Below are 18,295 nucleotides of genomic sequence, written 5' to 3' on the forward strand. Positions count from 1 at the left end.
TCAGCTGACTCTCTCCAGGGACATATTGCCCTCACCTTGTCTGTTCTGGCTAAGTTGGGCTTGGTAGTGAATTGGGACAAGTCTGTCTTATCTCCGGGCACAGCCATTAGATTTATAGGGGTCCACTTTGACTCGCCACGGGGCAGGGCATTCTTACCCCCAGATCGGTTGACCAGGCTTTCCTCCCTAGCCCATCATTTCCTGCACAACCGTTTCCAAACTGCCCTCTTGATTCAAACATTACGAGGCCTCCTCCTCCACAGGGGTGGTTTTTTTCGCAAGCCTGCGCATGAGGCCTCTGCAAAACTGGTTCATCCGGAGGTACAACCCCCTCACTATGGGCCAGCATCAAAAGTTTTCCATCCCCAGGGTGATACAGCATTCCTTGGCCTGGTGGGCTGTCCCTGAGAATCTGTCCGAAGGTTGTCCTTTTTGTCCTTTCCTGGCAGAGGTCACCGTCTTTACTGATGCCTCCAACTTGGGATGGGGAGGGCGCTGAGGGCAGCTCTCAGCCCAAGGCATCTGGTCCCCGACGGAGGCAAACATGGACATTAACCTCTTAGAGCTTAGAGCGATCCGTTACTCCCTTGCTTCTTTTGCAGATGCCATTCGGAACAGGAGGGTTCAGGTCCTGTCGGACAATACCACAGCCTGCTATTACCTCAACAAGCAGGGAGGAACGGTCTCACTCAAGCTCTGCAGGGAAGCAATGACTCTCTGGAAATGGGCCATTGTCAATAACGTCCTTCCCAGGGCCGTTCACATTGCCGGGGAGCTCAACACCGCAGCAGACACACTGAGCAGGGTGTTTCTGCCTCAACACGAGTGGTCCCTCAACAGGGCTTACCTCCGCCTAGTCTTCCACACCTGGGGTACACCACTCATCGACCTCTTTGCCACGGCCCACAACAAGCAGGCCCCGCTGTTCTGCTCCTGGGCCGGAATTGGCCGTCACTCGCTAGGGGATGCCTTTCAAATACCCTGGTCCCCAGGGCTCTTTTATGCCTTCCCGCCCTTTCCACTCATGCACAAGGTCCTCTCCAGGGTCAGGGCCTTCAACACCCACTGTATCCTAATTGCCCCTCGGTGGCCTCGCCAAGATTGGTTCCCTCTCTTACTCTCCCTTTCACAGGGGTAATGCCTAGTGCTGCCACCTGCCCCGGACCTATTAATCAGGGACGGGGTCAGACACCACAATGTGGCAGTTCTGAGCCTGGCTGCCTGGCTCCTGTGCGCTCTGGAGTAGGCCTCTCCTCAGAGGTTCTTAAGGTCATTCTGAATGCCCGGAAGCTATCAACCAGGCTATCCTACCAGAGGAAGTGGTCACGTTTTTCCAGGTGGTTGGCCCCCAGGGGGGCTTCTCCCTTTGATTGTCCCTTACCTATCATTCTGGACTACCTCCTGGGCTTGTGCTCGCAGGGTCTTGCCTTCTCGAGCATTAAGGTACACATGGCTGCGATCTCTGCTTTCCATGAGCAGATTAATGGGAAGACCGTTTTTACGCACTGGCTTTCCAAGCAGTTCCTAAAGGGCCTGTTCAAGACCTTCCCTCCTAGGGCCCCGCTGATTCCTCAGTGGAGTCTGTCCCTGGTACTCTCCCAACTGATGCTCCGGCCCTTTGAGCCCCTGTCCACCTGTCCCTTGCCTTTGCTCACACAGAAGGTAGCCTTTCTGGTGGCAGTCATGTCCTCTAGGCGTGTTGGGGAGCTGTCTGCTCTGAGGTGTGACCCTCCCTTCCTGCAGTTTTTCCCTGGTACGGTCATGCTCCACACTAGCATGGAATTTCTGCCCAAATGGTCTCCAAATTTCACCTGCAGCAAAAGGTGGTCCTCCCTTCCTTTTTTCCGACCCCCTCATCCCCAGGGGAACGGGCGCTACACACATTGGATGTGAAACGTGCTTTATTGTTTTATTTACATCGCACAAAATGTTTCAGGAAATCTCCTGCTCTGTTTTTGTGTTACTCTGGCCCTCGCAAGGGCTCACCTGCTTCTGCCCAATCCATCTCTCGCTGGATTGTGTCTACAATTAAACTTTGTTATCAGCAAGCTAGAGTCCAGTGCCCCTTGTTGGTTATTGCTCATTCTACTCAAGCACAAGCTGCTTCTGCTGCCTTCCTGTGAGGAGTGCCGCTCTGGGACGTCTGCCAAGCTGCGACGTGGTCCACTGCAGACACTTTCATCAAACATTATTCTGTGGACGTGAATGCATGGCATGAATCAGCTGTTGGCACGGCTGTCCTGCATTCTTTGTTCAAGTAGACACTCACACCCGCCCCCATTGGTGAGATGCTAGTTATTCTCCCAATGTGGGGCTGCACAGAAGGACGACGACGATAAACAGGGTTTCTCACCTGTAACTGTTGATCGTTGAGTCTCTTCTGTGCAGACACACATTCTCTCCCACCTACCCCGCTGTGAGTGCTTGGTTAACTGAGTTGGTTCTCCGGCGGCTCAGGTGAACTGAGGGAATGCCGGGGACGTTCGGATATATATACATTCAAAATTGGCGGGAACACCGGCGCGCATGCACGGTGGATCCGAATGTCCCCTTCACATCTCTATAAGCTAGAAAAATCTTTTCCGCGGCTGGCCTGCGCCTGCGCAGTCCCAATGTGGGGCTGCACAGAAGGACGACGACGATCAGATGGCAAACAAACAGCCTACGGGTCTATATACACCCTAGCAGTTTTGCTCATGTTCTTCTTACCACGTTGTACCAGATAAACCAGTAATATATGAAATGCAGTCTAGGACATTCAGCTTCTGGAGAGCTCGGACACTACCACACATTGCTGTCATTGATCTCATACCACCGGCTGTTGTCATTGCAGCCACTATTGGAACCTGATCATACAAACAAAAATAGTAATAATCAAGCTCAATTATTCATACTTTGAAAGAAAAGGGATACTTAAAACATACATGACTCTACTCAATTATTACATGCTTATTAAAAAGGACAGCTATTAAAAGGGACCATAAGACAATGTGCTGTACCAAGTAGAAGTTTGGTGAATTTCTACTTTTTATTTCTTAACTGTTTTGGCTCATATACTGTATTTATGTAATTGTGCAAAGTAGAGGATATAAAATAATTTAAAACCGCAGCCCATAAAGGAATGGATATTCAGCTGTTCTGGAGGAGGTTGTACTCTGCACCAAAAATGATCAGGTGCTAAGTCTGAGGGTTCTACTAGACTGTTCTGTCCCTAGATGACAAGTGGTAAAGGGGGACTAGGGATACTTTTTTCCAGGTGTATATCCAGGACCCCAGGGTGGAATCACCCCAGGAGCTACAGGACAAGAAGTCCCCCACACACTGTTCTTCAGGCTATTCTTGGCCCCATTGGCAACACCAACACCACATCTTGCCTCACCAATAACTCCAGGGGCATGGTGCTGCCCCCTTAAATTCACTAACATCAGCCTGTTAGCCTTGGGCCATTTTCACACGCCTGTAACCCTCCAGAAAATTGTGCAAAACTCACAACATGACAGTGTCTTCATAGCACAATTTCCCATCATGATCCCGTTTAATGGTGTGAAGATGTCAGAAATTGCTCCATTAAACAGGATGGAACTCACACTATGAAGACACCATTGTGCCATGAGTTTTGTGTGATTTTCCGGAAGGTTACAGGTGTGTGAAAACTGGCCCAAATTCACAGTGCCTATTCTGACTTTTAAATGGCTTGGTTAGAAATACCTGAAGGACATCCTTCATCTCTACAAACCATGGATTCTACAATTGTCCAGGGGAGTCGTCCTGCAGCAACCTGCTCTTGCAAGAGTTTGACTGGTAGAGACCTTCTCAGCTGCTGCCCCTAGAAAGTGAAACTTCATCCCTTGGGAGGTCCTTTTGTTTGTTTATTCGCAGGCCTTCCAGAAAAATATGAAGACACGGTATTCAAGAAGGCTTCTGACTGTGTTTAAAAATGTTTTCTTTTGCCTTGGGTTTTAAATTAGATTGTATTTTTTACTTTAATGTTATCAATCTTTTAAATTGTTGTATTTTGTTGTGTGTATTGTAAGCCACTTTATGCATCCTAAACAAAAAAGCAGGATATATATAGAATAAAATAAAATGTATAAAAGTACTGATGCACATGGAGGCACAATCAGTAATGGATTAACTTCCCCAGGGAATGGTCCAGGAAATTATGAATGACATTGGAGAACTGGAGGGGGTGGGAACTCTTCATTTCTACTGAACAATCTTTGGGAGTCCTCATGTGCTTCCTCAAGAAGAAATAGGAAAAAAACCTCAAGGGCTTTCATACCAAATGGGCATTCTAAGCAGTCCAAGGTTCCTTTTTTGAGCTTAAAGAATATGAATGTCATCAGCATCTCTAAGCACAATCATTATCATTTAATACAAAACTGCAGAATTCTCCTAAGAGATTTTTAAAAGGTAAAATGGCCTAGAAAGTTTATGGAAACCTATATTCAGAATAACCCGATTTATATAGCAGGATTTTCATCCAGTGGTACCTTAGAGACCAACAAGATTTTCAGAGTGTAAGCTTTTGAGAGTCAGAGTTCCTTTCGTTAGACATGAATAGGAATGAATATCCCTGAGCCTTTATAACCCAAAGGTGGGTGTGGTGTTACAAGAGAGGGCATCAGGATGTAAAGGTACAATATAGCTGATTTCAGCAATTTCACATTGAAATCTCCCCTTGAAATCTGTTTGAGGACAGCCACTTTTAGGTCAGCAATGGAATGGAATTTAGAAATTACTACACTCATAAACCAGTGAGAAAACATTTTAATCTTCCAGGGCATTCCATTGCTGACTTAGCTATCCACCTAACTATCCAATCTATATAGTTGTTGGTTAGGATTTGGTTATGAAATAAGAATATTGGCAAGAATGTATGGTCTGACATCAATACAGCAGAAACTTTTCTCTATGAGGTAAACAAGGCCGAAACCTTAGAAATGAGACACAGGGACGTTTATCAGGCCTATTTTGAGGTTCCCAATATGGTCTGCAGCATACTCACTACACCATGAAAATCTTCAGAGCTACTGCTTAAGTTGGATAGGTCCTTGCATATACGGTTTTGATTGCTGAGTGTTGGGGAGTCAGAGACAGCAAGGCAAATACATCTATGAATAATGCCTTTATTTTAACCTATCCATGCAACACAAGTTTAATACAAACAACACCACAGGGGTGCAGGAAACCTTTCTTTTCAAAATTTCCGTGTCTGATGTAGAACAGCTTGATGTCAAGTAGAAGTGGCGATCAAATTTTTTAAATTAAAAATGTTTGTGGGGCTTCTGAGCATGTCCTGAATGGGGTGACTGACCCTACAACTCATGATGACCTAAGATTATAGCTCTGTACACACATAGTGTACACACATCCATCCATTTGTAAGGAAGAGCCAATGCACATTCACATTAAACATTACTCTGGGGACCAGCATCTAGAGTTTAAACTCAAATGTCATTCATAATTTCCATAAACATGTTGAAAGTAACATAAGAATTAATTAATGCACAAAGAAAAATAATGTGTACATTGTACATGGATTGTACAGCCATACGCTATCCCTGATCACACAATACAGTGAACACATGTATGTTCTGCATGTACATCTGTTTTTAAGAAAGAGTGAATGCATATTCACTTTATGAATGAATCCAGAAATCAGAGCCAGGATAAATGTGGTTTTTAAATCATACATTCAGGTGTAAATGTGTTGAATATGACATGAAATTTACTCAGCACACCCCTATAACAAACAGTTGTACACTGTACCCAGACAGTACATGTGTTCATTGTAAGCTGTGAACAGGGCTACTGTTATGTCCATACACATCTGTGTCCCTGATCAATATAAAACTTTATGGTGGTCTTACATTGTCCTAGATGTCCTACCTCATCATCATGTAGATCTTCTTTAAGATGTAGAAGTTTTTTCAGTGCAGCAGCAACATGTCTCTTCCGCTTACAGATGAAATCCTGCTCCTGTGCACATAGATCATATCCCAAGCGCACATCTAGATTCTTCTGACTGCATGACAAAGACTTTTATCATAAACCTGAACATCTGAATACACGTTGCATCAGCGTTGTGAGTTAAATAATTTCCAAAAAGAGTAAAATATATTGCAAAACAGTTTGCAGATATGAATACATGACAATAATAAAATGTGAGCACATCCACAAAAAGATGCCAGAGTTGTGCAGTGGGTACGGATATTGTTTTTGAATTTAAATGATCTGGGTTAGAGGTCTTTTGCCAAGGATCTATATGTGAATATGGAAATTGGGAATTTTACCAAATCTAGAATATATATAAATATTTGCTTTTGACTGAAGCCAAGTCTGTTTCTCCCCCACTTCCCCTAGTGCTTTGGTACCATATGAGCTTCTGGTCAAGGCCAGGGCTGCAAGAAAAAGGGATGAGAGTGAAAGGTCCTCTCCCGCCTGCAAGAGGAGGAAATGCATCATGCTTGCTAACCATTTGCTATTTTTTAAATCATTGCTAAGAAATACACATTTTCTCAAGCAAAATAAATAGATAAGGTGAAGTTGAGCAGCAAAAACATCAGGATGAGGAAACATCTATAAGGAAAAATGCTTACTAGTTTTCTGGCGTCACAAATATATCATATGCTTTGTCCTTAAAAAAAAAAAAGAATTGTCATGATTATTTATGAAATCCAACCCATATCTAACAGTACATCAATATAAAAGAATTTTGTTTCCTCTCTCCTCTTATTTGTTCAAGAGCTGGTTTACAAGATGCAAATTCCCCACGGCTGCCACAAGTACTTTGTATTAGACAAGTGATGAGTGTTCTGGGCTACATTCAAATTGCAGCTGCGATGTGTGACTAGAAGTGGCTTCAGCCGCCCCCAACGGTGCTTTTTTAGAATCCTGAAACGGCCTCAGGGGACACTATTTGCCCCAGTAGGGAAACTTTCCCCACCAAAGCAAATATCAGTTCCCCAATGTCATTTCAGAACACAAAGACAATGTGCAAGGAGGGGGAAGCTGAAGCTGGTTTTACCTGTGCACTGTGGTCACAATTTGAAATGTACGCTCATGGGCCTTGGAGGCACAGAATGCCCATTGCTTCTCTGATTCAAAATCTGTGAGGCAGTGGAACTACCCCCAGTTTGAGAACAGCTATCGTGAGTTGAATTTTCTCAGAGGGATGATCTGTTTATCAGACTCATATTCCCTCTACTGGGCTTACAAAAAGGAGGCCTGATTTAAAAACTGTGGCATTCAATATCTTAATATAACTGTGCAAGAGACCAGATATCACGTTAATAGCAAATTATTAAGGATAGCTCAACACATAAAGGGTTGGATCTGATCATCCTTCACTGAGGGCGCTTATGGTCACAAATCTTTTCACATTCCCCTCCCTCTACCAGCCACTTCTGATACTGGGGAAGCTGAACTAAGAGCCAGCCACACAGGTTGAAGGGCTGCAGTGAGGAAGGGAAAGGTGCCTTATCAGATTTTGTCTGATGAAGTGAGATTTGACTCACAAAAGCTTATACCTTGAAAAATGGTGTTGACCTCTAAGGTATTACTGGACTCATTTTTTAAAATCAGTTTTCAGAAATTATTTTCATTTACTATTATGGCAATTTCAATTATTTTTAATGCTGTGCATGCTATTTTGAGTGCTGATCTTTGGCAGCAGAAGAGGGGTAGAGAAATACTAAGTATATGGGGGGAGGGGTTGGCATCCACTCACACGTGCAATTTTTACTCTCTGTCCTATGGGTAGTCGATTCAAAGGTACAGTCAGACAGTCCTTTATCCCTTTATTTGAGGAACACTGAAGAAGGAAAAACAAATAGTTACAACAGAACATTTTTTTAAACCGAAGGTAGATTTACTTATATTGAATGCTCATTCACCCTCTCCACAATACTAGTGGGCAGAAATGATTGCCAGCAGCAGAGGTACAGTATACCGCAACCAAATGATGTCATCCTGTGCAAAACTTCCCAATTTGAATCATGTAATATAATTACAGGTAACAGGTCCTCCTGGTCCAGTTAAAGATAGCTGTGATTACAATCTGTTGAAAGCAATGTAATTTAAGTTAGTTCAGACTAATGTTTTCATTCCATTGGTTTCTCCAAGACTGAGACATGATAAGGTGGAGCCTTATCATGAGTTTTACATTGCCTGATAGGTAATCGATGAGTAGCACATAATTCTTTGATGGGACGGGTAGAGTGCATTCTGTGCATCTGTAGGTTTGCTGCCACCACATGGAGTCTCTTAACTACAACGAAACATGCCATTCTGAGAATGCCAGCTTATATTAAAATGAAAGCAAAACCCCACAAACCATTCCAACTATCAAATCCCTACACCTTTGATGGAAAAATGCATTTTATTTCAGGACTGGATTTGGGTTGGACACAATCCCTACGTTCAATGTTTAAAAGTGTTTCTCTTGCCTGGTGAAAGTCAGGCAGGAAGGGGAAGTCAATTACTTCTGAGTATTATCCATGTATTATCCAAGGTTTAGAAATGCTAATGGCCTTCCTGACCAGAGACAATGAAATGGTCAGCTCACATCAGATACCTAGGAGAGAAACAAAGATTTAGGGGTACTATCATTCTGGAAATTTCAGGAAAGAATTATTTGACCCACAAAGAGGTGGGGAAATAGAGGAGATAAAATCTCTTGGCACAGAGAGAGAGAAGGGTCCATTTTGGCATCTCTGTTCTGGCTGAATGCATCAGGAGAAAGGAATCCTCACACCTGAGCTACCATATCCATGTGGAGCAGACAAAGGGCTTGCTGCCTGAACAAAGATACCAAGGTAATGGGAATCTTTTAGAACACTGGAACTACTAAATTAAAGAGCCTGCCTTAGAATAAGGGCCAAGCTACACATGACGAATGACACTTGAACGGCAAGTGTATTTCTCCCTGTTCACTTGCCCTCCACTCAATCCACTTGCCGTTCAAGTGTCATTCGTCATGTGTAGCTTGGCCCTCTGATCAGCTAGGGTATGCCCAGAATGAGGGATGAGAAACTGTGTGTTTGCATCTTACTTTTGTATTCCTTCTTCCATCTGTTGCTGCGCAGAAAGTATGTGTCTGGATATTTACTTCTATTAAATTCTTTACTACATTAAATGCTGGTTCATACTACATAGAGTTCCTCTATTCGAATACACTATTTAAAATGGGCACCAGGAGAAAGGAGGTAATGAGTTGCTAAACTGCTATTTCCCCAGAAGTGTACAAGTACAGTAATCCATCCCCATGGTAACCAGTCACTGAGTACCAGGAAATGTAGGTGCCAGGCAGAACCTTAGAATAGCAATGCAGGGAGGGAGCTGGAAGCACTAGCAGGTAATTTCTAAAACAGCCAGTTAGTAGCAGTGTACCAAAGGAGAAGGAAACCCCTCTGAAATTTGGGAGAGCCAGGATAGCATCACATTGCTGGCAGACTCAGAATGGTTGCTGGGCACCTGGATGCCTTACAAGACCAAATGGAAATGAATCAGCAGACCTTGAGAATGTGTGACCAAAACAGAAAGTTTGCAGCAGAAAGGGCATGGAATGATAAAGGGGAGCTTCAGGGGCTTTCAATCTCCCATGTCCCCTCCCTGCTTTATTGCAGCCCAGCAACCTTCCATCTTTGATCTTCATTGCTTTTTCCATCTTCTGCTTCTCTAGTCCTTATAGAGAAATTCCAAATTCCTTGGAAACCTGAATATTGGAGCAGAAATAGTTCTCCCAAACAAACAATTGGTCTCCTAAGAAAGCACATGGCCTGGAATATGGGTGACAAGATACTCACGCAGGAAGAAATACTATTCTTTGGCAGCTGAACTTCCATTTGGGGATGACAGTACTTGGCATAGTGGAACACAGTGGAAACTGGGGATCGTGAATCTAGTACAACCATCCGAGTGTCTTCTCTAGACCCTTTCACTTTAAATGTGAAGCTTCGCTCTGAGTACATAAAAAAACATAAATAGGTCTTTAATATTGATCTCTCCCAAAGTGGATCTATGTATACTTGTCATTCAAAGAAAGTTTAAAGATATATTAGTATATAAATGTAGTATATGTTATGTTATCCCTTTCCATTATCACAAAAATCCTGTGAGGTAGGTTTGGCCAAAAAAAGAGAGCTACTTGCCCAAGGCCACCCCATGTGCTTCAGGTTCGAGTGAGAATTTGAACCTAGATATTGGCAATCCAGCTCTGCCCAACTCTATCCACTAGGCCACATTAGCTGATTATACTCTAAGCCAAAGAAGACAAACAGACAATGACCATGGAAGTGATATTGTTGAAGTTTAAAATAATGAACGTAAGAACTTTCCTAGCTCATAATATTCAATTGTACTATGAGCTGAGTTCCTTTGTTCTGAAATTCTTCCTTCATTCATAATTAAATATTGAGATACATTGGGAGAATATGTGCCTATTTTGCACAGTTAGCATTGCATGCTCAGAAGCTAATTATTTGGCTGGAAATTTGGTGATCAATTCAGCAGGAAATTTTTAAGTTGAAAAAATCTAACTTGGGCAAGTCATGTATAAAGTGGCATAATGTATTTTCTAAAATTGTGCCCTCATTTAGAAAAAGCATCCTAACACACCAGAGTGAATAACTCTTCTGAGAGATATCTGCTACAATCTATCAGTCGCATTATACAGTTACTCAACTAAGGTTCCTTTAATGTGCCCAAATTATTGGCTTAGGCCCTGAGTCTTCTTTTCACTTGCACTCCTTGAAGGCAGTCATCTACCGAGGACCACATTCCTGTAATGTTAGGCACTGTTCAGCTCCTTGGAAGATACTGGTTTCCATGAGTGGAAGTGCCTAGCACTGGAGAAGCAAGCTCCACACTGAATGACCATGGCAATGGAAAACTATCACATCTGTACTTCATCTTTCCTCCAAGGAACTCAGTGTGCAGTTTGTTATGTTATCTCCTTATATCCTCATAAAGCCATATAAAGTGGGTCAGGCTGGAAGATGGAGGCTTGACCAGAGGCAACCCAATGAGCTTCAGGAATGAACTGGGATGTGAATTGAGATTTTTCCAGGTAAAATATTCTTTAAACAATACTTCCCTAAGTGGGTGTGAGTTCATACGAACTATGTACTCACACATTAACTCAAAAATAATATTGTGACATCACAAAAAGACCAGGAGCAGGTAAGAGTCATTTTATACCACATGCTGGCAGCATCTGAATCTTGATAAAAGATAACCCGGTCAAGAATTTTAAAAAATGCAGGGGGGGATTAGGATGCACCCACTGGCCCCGCCTCTGACCTCATGGTGCTGTCTGTTTAGAGGCTAATGCACATACATGTGAATGCATAAAGGTTTCCTGTGTATGATCCATAACTTTCATTTTTTGGCAGGTATGGATTATGCATGGGCACTATGGAAAAGTTCGCTCCTCAAAGGGTTTGTTCATTTCCTTTTCAAATCCTTAAAGTCTCTGTCAATTTCCCCTCAGCTTAGGGGAGATGAAGCAAAAATAAACAAACCCTCTGAGGAGCGAGCTTTGCTGTGCCAGCTCTAGAGAGGTGAAAATGACAGAGCCTTCAAATCTGTCTTTTTTCACTATGATTCCCAGCTAACAGTGCGTCCCCCTTCACTTGAGCATCCTCGAGTAATGTGTCTCATTTAGAGAGACTCTTGAAAGTTTACACTCTGAAAATCTTGTTGGTCTCTAAGGTGCCACTGGACTCAAATCATGCCATCTTGAGCACATTGATGAAGAAAAGGGAAGAAGCCCCCAACACAAGAAAAAAGGTAATTAAATTATTTCTAGATTCTGCGGCTCCAAGAAAGAGGAGCCTATCCTAAATTTACCATCATTAAGGTCTTTAAATAAAAAGTAATCTTACTTCGGCTTGTTTTCCACCTTTGTCTTCCATATACTTCTACTTTTAAGCAGCAAATTTCCCGAGACTGCAAAAACAAGCAAACAAAAAAACCCCTGAGTGCCCTCCAGCTTTTCACAGAGGAAAATAGGTTACATTTGTGTGCCTGAAACTAAGCTACATCTCTATTCTCACACAAGGTTCTCCAGCATTAACAAACTGCTGAGAGCATTTCTCTAAGAACACAATCTATTTATTTAGTTTTCAACAGCAAGTTCTGCAGTGATATAAAAGCATAGTTTATTCATTTGGATAAAAAATACCAGAAAAAGCATAGTTGTCCTCAACTCCAAAAGTTCAAAATAAACTTTTCCAGTGAAGTGGCAGACTCTGTGATACATGGTGCATTAGGGTCAAGCTAAAGATGCCAGTTTTTAAAGAGTTGGTCCAGGTTCCCTAAACCCAACTCAAGTTCCATGCAGTCACATAGCAGCTTTGGGGAATAGCTATTAAAAAATAAAGGAGAGCCCAAACGGCTGTAGTGTGCCTCTGTGGAGGGAGAAGGGGCTCGTCTATCTCCTCCTCAAGCCATTTCCTCATGCCACAAGAGCACAAGTGGATTCCCCTGTTTTTACTGTTCCACCTGTACAGAATACTACATCTGGAGCAGCAAAAACATGGGAAAAGCCTCCCTCCGTGGTATTTTGACACAGGGAAACAGCTTGAGGGGGGAAGGAGGATCCCCCTTCAACTACTACAGAGGCATTCTGAGGCCATTTGGGCTCTTTTATTTTTTAACAGCTATTCTATAACTTCTATTCAAAGATTTAACCTGGCGATGGAGCTAAAGGCTCCCTAGCACCTCTAGCAATTCAGACTAGTACAAAAATTTAAAGTGCCAGAAAATATTAGTGGCAGTCACCAGTAAATAAGGACCATTGGAGCATCTGCAACTGATAACAGTAATAGATTGGGAGGCCCAATGCAATCCAATCGCATTCTACCACGTTTTTTCCACTGCTACAAGAAACAACAAAATGTCATTGCAAATAATACAGAAATCACAGGTAAGGGTAAAGAACCAAAAAACACATACCACCACTACTCCATTTGTAGCAAGGCATTCAAGAATATTTGGCCTGTGGATAAATAAATAGAAAATACAACTATTGTAACTTGTATGTAGGTTTTGCTTAATTCATATTTTTCAAAATATTTTGAACCATTTCATAAGACATGTTACAGTTTTCCATTGCACACAGACCCATAAATACAGTAGAAAACTTCTAATCCTAAAAATACTGTGTAATCTTAAATGGATGTACTCAGAGATAAGCCCCTCCCCTTTGTCCGAGATATCAATGGACTGTACTTCTATATAACAGTGTTGAGAGAGATAGCTGCCTTACTTAGAGAATTCATATTGAAACAATTGGACTTAATTCTCAGTAAGCTTAGTTAGCATTGGGCTATAAATGAGAAAATTCAGATGATGACAGTTTACTCCTCTGCCATCCTACAACTGTCAGTTATTTTGGAACAACCCCTTAACAAATTTTAGGGAATAAAGGAGTTAGCAAATTCCTCCTAGACAGTGGTGAAAGAGACCCAAGTTTTATACGAAGAAACATTGGCTTGTAAACTAAAAAAAGATTTGTCTTTCTGTGTCCAGGATGTAAAAAACTCCAAAGTGAATAATTTTCTAGCAGCTGGAAAATTTTGAAATACATGTTTTTACCCGAAAAGACCTTCTACCATACTGAACTGAGGCTAAATCAGATGGGCATCTAAATATGAGCAGTTAGCACAGCAAAAAAGGGGAATGCAGTCTTGGAGTATATCAATCAAGGCATAACATCCAAATCACAGGAAATCATTGTCGCACTATATACTGCATTGGTCAGGCCCCACCTAGAGTACTGTGTGCAGTTCTTTAGGCCTCACTTCAAAAAGAATGTGGACAAATTGGAACAGATGCAGAGGAGAATAACCAGGATGATCAGGGGCCTGGAGAACAAGCCCTAGAAGGAAAGACTGAGGGACCTGGGAATGTTCAGTTTGGAGAAGAGGAGATTGAAGGGGGATATGATTGCTCTCTTTAAGTATTAAAAAAGCTGTCAGAGGAAGGATAGGACTCACAATAATGGGTTTAAACTACAAGAGGGAAGGTACCAGCTGGTTATTAGGAAAAACTTCTTCACATTAAGAGTAAACAACAGAATCAGCTGTGTAGGGAGGTGGTGGGTTCTCCCTCAACGGTAGTCTTTAAGGAGCAGCTGGGCAAATACTTGTTGGGGATGCTTTAGGCTGTTTGTGCATTGGCAGGAGGTTGAAGTAGATGGTCTGTAAAGCCCTTTCCAATGCTATGATTCTATGAATTAAACCATAACTCAAGTCCCTACTCTAGCCTGTGTGACCGCTGGAATTTTACTCACATGTATTCCATGGTGAACTCCACTTCTAGCTGCTCATCTTTCTGAAATTGAAAAATTAGATAAACATAAAATGAAATATGCAAATTTTTTATCTGGCAAAGTGAGTTTTGACTCACAAAAGCTTATACACTGAAAAATTTTGTTGGTCTTTAAGGTGCTATTGGACTCAAATTTTGTTCTATCATGACAGACTAACAAACTAACCCACCACAAAATAATCAGTAACTGTAAAAATACGCTTCTTAATTTGTGTGATGCCACTGAGAGCCAGTTTGGTGTAGTGGTTTAGAGTGCAGGACTCTAATCTGGAGAGCCGGGTTTGATTCCCCACTCCACTTGAAGCCAGCTGGGTGACCTTGGGCTAGTCACGGCTCTCTAGAGCTCTCTCAGCCCCACCCACCTCACAGGGTATTTTGTTGTGGGGATAATAATGGCATACTTTGTAAACCACTCTGAGTGGGCATTAAGTTGTCCTGAAGGGTGGTATATAAATCAAATATTATTATTATTTTCTCATTGCTGTTCCACAGATAATTATTTCCTATCCTGTATCTCTTTCAGGCAGGAAAACTACATTGGCTGTCACTGGTTCTTCCAGGTCTCAGGTAGGGATCGTTCACATCACCTTGTACTAGACTCTTTTAACTAAAGATGCCAGGGACCTTCTGCAGGCAAAATAGATGCTCTATCACTAAGCTGTTATGGAACTATAAATTTATTTTTGCTGCAACAGACTAACATGTCTACTGCTCTGAAACTTACCAGGCAAAAACAGGTAAAATATTCTTATTTTGGAGATACAACTCCTTTATATACATCACCAAAAGGAGATAAAACTTGTGTTTAATTGTTGGGAAAAAACCTGATAAAGAGCATTGAAACATATTTGGATATGATATTGATGATATCGCTGTTCCTGCCATTACTGCTGCTGTTGTGCTTTGTTTTTGGCTTTGCCTTCAGCATTTTTCTGAGCGTGCTAGAAACATCTCTTATGGCCACATCTTGAGGTGTTGTAAGGTTTCAACTGGCACTGGCATGCAGGTGATAGAAGCCTCCTTATGGAAAGTTTCACAGCATAGGGGCCGTCACAGCAAAAGCTCTGCTCCATGTTCTAAGTAATTTTGCACCAAGAACAAAGCGTCCTCCTGAGACATATCCCAGGAGACCAGGGGGTAGGGACATTACTCAGATCAGAGAGAAGTATTATAGGGAGGGGGTCTCAAATGCTTCAGTAATGAATTAGGGACCATAGACTTCACCCAATACGTTGTCTTGCAGATTATATGTTTCTCAAATATGTACTCTTATACTATCTGTACTTCATGTTTATCTAATGTCAGTCCTAGAATTGATTGTGTTCTGTTTCAGCAATTCTTCAACTCTGTATTGGATCCTTACTAATGCTATGTCTTTGTAAAATCCTATGACATTGCTGTGGAAATGTCCCGATACTGATTGTACTAATTTCACGCTCTGTAATCCACCTTGAGTCCCAGTGAGAAAGGCGGACTATAAACAAATAAACAAAAGGGGGCAGGCATCAGCATCAGCGTGACATCACTTTCAGGAAACCCCCAGAACTGATGTCATGTTTGTCTAGAAATCACTAGAAAATCTGTGGTATAAACCATGTTTCCCCCATAAGTGATGTTACAGCATAGCTCCAATGGCCTTTCTTTTTTCTCCTGCCACCTCTCTGAGCAGCAACAGGGAAAAGGAGCTGGGGGTAGTGCATCCCTTACCCCCAGCAGGGAGACTTGCAATGCTAAATAGTAAGCTTTAGCAGAAGTAAAAAGTATCTGTTTGTGACACACCTGGGGTCCCACTCCATTCCTACAAACTTATAAAACTATTCTTAGGTGCCCTAGGTGGCTCTCTTACTTAATTAATAGAAAAAGTCACAAAAAGTTCTAAATTTGTTCCATAATTATGATAACAAATGAATTTACTAATCACCTAAGACTGGAAATTTGCAATATGTAAGAGTGTTTTTACTATTATCATAAAAAGTTGTATGTCATGGTCTGATTACATGTGTGCTAAACATGGGGTGGGTTGGGGAAGCCCCACTCAACTTGCATTTCACATGTGACCACAGTCACCTGCAAAACGGTGGGGGTATGGGCTTGTGAATGCCTGCAGAAGCAGGAGCAGCCTCATCAGTCCCTGCTTTCCACGCAACATGCCTTTGTAGATAGAAGGGGCTGTGGGGAGTAGGCCCTCTTGTATCTGCAAAAGCATGCTAGGTGGAAAGCAAGGACCAACAATGCCATTCCTGGCTCTATGCATGCTTGCAAGCCCCATCCCCTCTGCACACACACTATTTTGAAGGTGAGTATGGACATACATTAAACCTGACTTGGGGTTGTGTTTCCCCGAACCCACTTTACGTTTACTGCATGTGTAATCCAACCCCTGTGTGAAGTTCTGAATATGGATCTGACCAGCCAACTGGTTAGGACTGCAGATGTTTATTATTTGCAAATTGGTGATCATTGTCCTACCTTGGGTTGCTGCCAAAATTTCAAGCCAAGCTTTTAAATGACTCAACAATGAGGACAAAGCCACTAAAACACTCTGAGACAATACTTCCTACTATTTAAACACTACATACTGACTCTGTCAAGTACCACTATATGAGTCACAGAGGTGAACAGTCTTACAGAGTTTTCTGACTCCATGAATTTCTTTCTGTAAGTGAACTATACTTCTAAATACCTGTTTCCAAAGACACATCAGTTTGGACCAGCCAGCATATGCAATTGATCTTGTATATTAGAACCTGTACAATCTCCAGCAAACCAGGCTGTTTATTTTGTCACGTGCATTTCTATTCACTTTGTACAATGAAATAGAGTTACTGATATGATGGGATCAGAAGTCAACGGAAATTTATCTCATCTCCTCAAGGCTGGCTATAAGTGATATGTTTAAGAATGGCAAGTAAAATCAAACAGTATCTCTTAGAATTTTAAATATCTTTCCACCTTTGAGTTAGGAAATGCAATAAATAAATGTGGATACATGGTTATGTATGATAATGGGGAGGAGCGATGGAAAAGATCTGTACAAGCCTGTCCACCCATTGTGAACATGTACGCATAGAGAGAAACTCACAGTGCCATCCTATGCAGGAATGCTTAGAATTCGACTCAGGGTACATTCAATGAGGCATAATCCCAAGCAAATGTTTTTAGAATTGCACTGTTATACACATGCTCTCACATATTAACACAAACATATTCCACACACAAGTAACCACATACACACATGCTTGTCTACCATTCATTTTTCACAAACACAATGGCTGATAAAAAGGAAGGAGCTAGAGTGTAGTAAGCCCTCTTTTTGTAACCTATCACATACACATTTCCATAGAGAGAGAGATGTGTATATAACACGTACTAAGGCAGCCCTAAATTTTTTCCATTTGCTTTTAGCAGTATCCAAAGAAGCAGATTTAGCAGAAATGCTTCATGTTCCAGTTACCTGCTTGAAGGAGTGCAATAAATCACCAAGGACACACTTGCATGGGTGAGCAGGTCTAACTGAAGCCAATTACTATTCAGACTTCTAAAAGCTTGAAGAAGAATGAAGATCAGTATTTTTCTCTTAGCCCCATATCTGAAATAGGGAACATTATTTGGAACGTTCATGTCATGGACATTATGAATTGTTTACCACTCCATTCTGTGTGGATCACAGGACCTCTTCCTGTGTTGCACCTCCTTCATAACTTCTGAGACTCAAAGATGGCTACATCTGGGTCACAGATGAAGCAATGTGAAAATAATTAATACACTCCTCAGAAATTTGTTTTTGGCAACTACTGTACCATACCATGTATGGTTTTAGGTTAACTGGACATAAAGAATTTGTACTCTATTCTCTAATTGGTTGTTGCATTTTTAGGACATTTTAGTGCTGAACATAGTCATGAAAGTACAAAACTGTATGTCAAAACTATTAGTTTGCTGACAGCAAGCAAACTGA

At 41.9% G+C, this 18,295-nt stretch overlaps 1 protein-coding gene across 1 annotated transcript in view; it reads right to left on the reverse strand.

The window, feature by feature from the left end:
- LOC129323403 (cytosolic phospholipase A2 epsilon-like) overlaps positions 1-18,295 on the reverse strand; it is a 44,532-nt gene that overhangs the window by 15,588 nt on the left and 10,649 nt on the right. Inside the window, exons 4-11 of the mRNA XM_054969936.1 lie at positions 14,300-14,340; positions 12,961-13,003; positions 11,889-11,952; positions 9,810-9,964; positions 7,733-7,816; positions 6,603-6,640; positions 5,893-6,028; positions 2,710-2,846 (exon numbers count right to left, since the gene is read on the reverse strand). Coding sequence (XP_054825911.1) covers positions 2,710-2,846; positions 5,893-6,028; positions 6,603-6,640; positions 7,733-7,816; positions 9,810-9,964; positions 11,889-11,952; positions 12,961-13,003; positions 14,300-14,340 — 698 coding nt within the window. The remainder of the gene's footprint in view (positions 1-2,709; positions 2,847-5,892; positions 6,029-6,602; positions 6,641-7,732; positions 7,817-9,809; positions 9,965-11,888; positions 11,953-12,960; positions 13,004-14,299; positions 14,341-18,295) is intronic.

Source organism: Eublepharis macularius, chromosome 2 (assembly GCF_028583425.1).
Source record: "Eublepharis macularius isolate TG4126 chromosome 2, MPM_Emac_v1.0, whole genome shotgun sequence".
Classification (NCBI taxonomy): Eukaryota; Metazoa; Chordata; class Lepidosauria; order Squamata; family Eublepharidae; genus Eublepharis; species Eublepharis macularius.